At 56.7% G+C, this 1,216-nt stretch overlaps 1 protein-coding gene across 1 annotated transcript in view; it reads right to left on the minus strand.

The window, feature by feature from the left end:
- SH3GL2 (SH3 domain containing GRB2 like 2, endophilin A1) overlaps nucleotides 1-424 on the minus strand; it is a 132,196-nt gene extending 131,772 nt beyond the window's left edge. The window contains exon 1 of the mRNA XM_042455284.1: nucleotides 201-424. Within this exon, the coding sequence (XP_042311218.1) occupies nucleotides 201-245 (45 nt within the window). The 5' untranslated portion in view covers nucleotides 246-424. The remainder of the gene's footprint in view (nucleotides 1-200) is intronic.
- Between the last annotated feature and the right edge of the window lie 792 nt (nucleotides 425-1,216).

The following is a 1,216-nucleotide window of genomic DNA, read 5'->3' on the forward strand; positions in this document are numbered from 1 at the left end:
CCCGGGGGGGGTACTTTGGGCCCGTCCTCCTTTCCCTCCCCCCCGGAAGGTGCTCCCTTTGGAGAGGACCAGGGGCCTTGGGAGCAGGGCTGAGCCTCTTGGCTGGCCCTAGTTCCTGGGGGGCTGGGGGCTTGGGTCTGGGCAGGGGCTCCCCTTGGCTTCCCAGCCCCTGTGCCTGCCTCCCTCGCTGGCCTGCCTACCTGGGTAGCCTTGTGGAACTGCTTCTTCAGCCCCGCCACCGACATCGTGCAGGATGCAGAGGAGGATGCAGCAGAGGATGCAGAGGATGCAGCTGGGGATGCTCCCCCCAAAGGCAAGGCAAGGCAAGGGGAGCCCGCCGAGCCTTCTCCTGCTGCCTGAGCCGGGATCGGACGCTGGGATGCTCCGGTGCGGACAGCCCTGACGTCAAAGGCCGGGAAAGAAGGCGGATCCTCCCAGGCAACGCCTCCTTCCATCCCTCCTTCTCTCCATCCCTCCTTCTTCCTTGCCTGCCTCCTCCTCCTCCGCCGCCCTCCTGGCGCAGAGAAGAAGGGAGAAGCTAGAAGGCACCATTGCTTTCAAGATTGCAGGGTTTTTACAAACATTATTTGGGGTGGCTCTGCTGTCTCAAAAGGCAGCCCAAAGGGCCCTACACCCACCATTGGAGGCTTTTAAGGAAACCACATTATAAGAAGCAATGCCATGGATGCCCAACTTTGCTCAAAGGAGGAGGTGGAGGAAGGGCAGTGCCATCCCTAGCAGCGCTTTGGGGCCAAAGAGGTGGGCTCCCCATCTGAGCCAAGGCTGCAGGCAAGGGATGAAAAGGAGAAGAAGATGGAGGGGAATCCAAAGACATAGCCCTGTTAGTCTCGAAACTCAGTATGTAGAGACCTTGTAGCACCTTTGAGGCTAACTGAAAGAGAGTAGTGGGCAGCAAGAGCTTTCCTAGGCTTCCGTCTCCTTCCTCAGATGCATTTAATGGCGTGGAAGCCAGGGACAGACATATATACATGCCACTGGTGTGTGAGAAGGTCAATTCACATTCAAAATCCTTTGTGTGTGGAAATGAAGGAGCAAGTCCAGTTCCACCAATGGTCAACAGTGAACACAGAGATTGGGAGCTTGCCAATGTGGATGGAAATGGCCAGGCAAGACCAGCTTGGCAATGGAAACTAGCCTGTAGGCAAAGAGAATAGGTAACTATGGCCTGTTACAGACTGCCAAAATAAAGCTGCTT

Source organism: Sceloporus undulatus, chromosome 2 (genome assembly GCF_019175285.1).
Source record: "Sceloporus undulatus isolate JIND9_A2432 ecotype Alabama chromosome 2, SceUnd_v1.1, whole genome shotgun sequence".
Classification (NCBI taxonomy): domain Eukaryota; kingdom Metazoa; phylum Chordata; class Lepidosauria; order Squamata; family Phrynosomatidae; genus Sceloporus; species Sceloporus undulatus.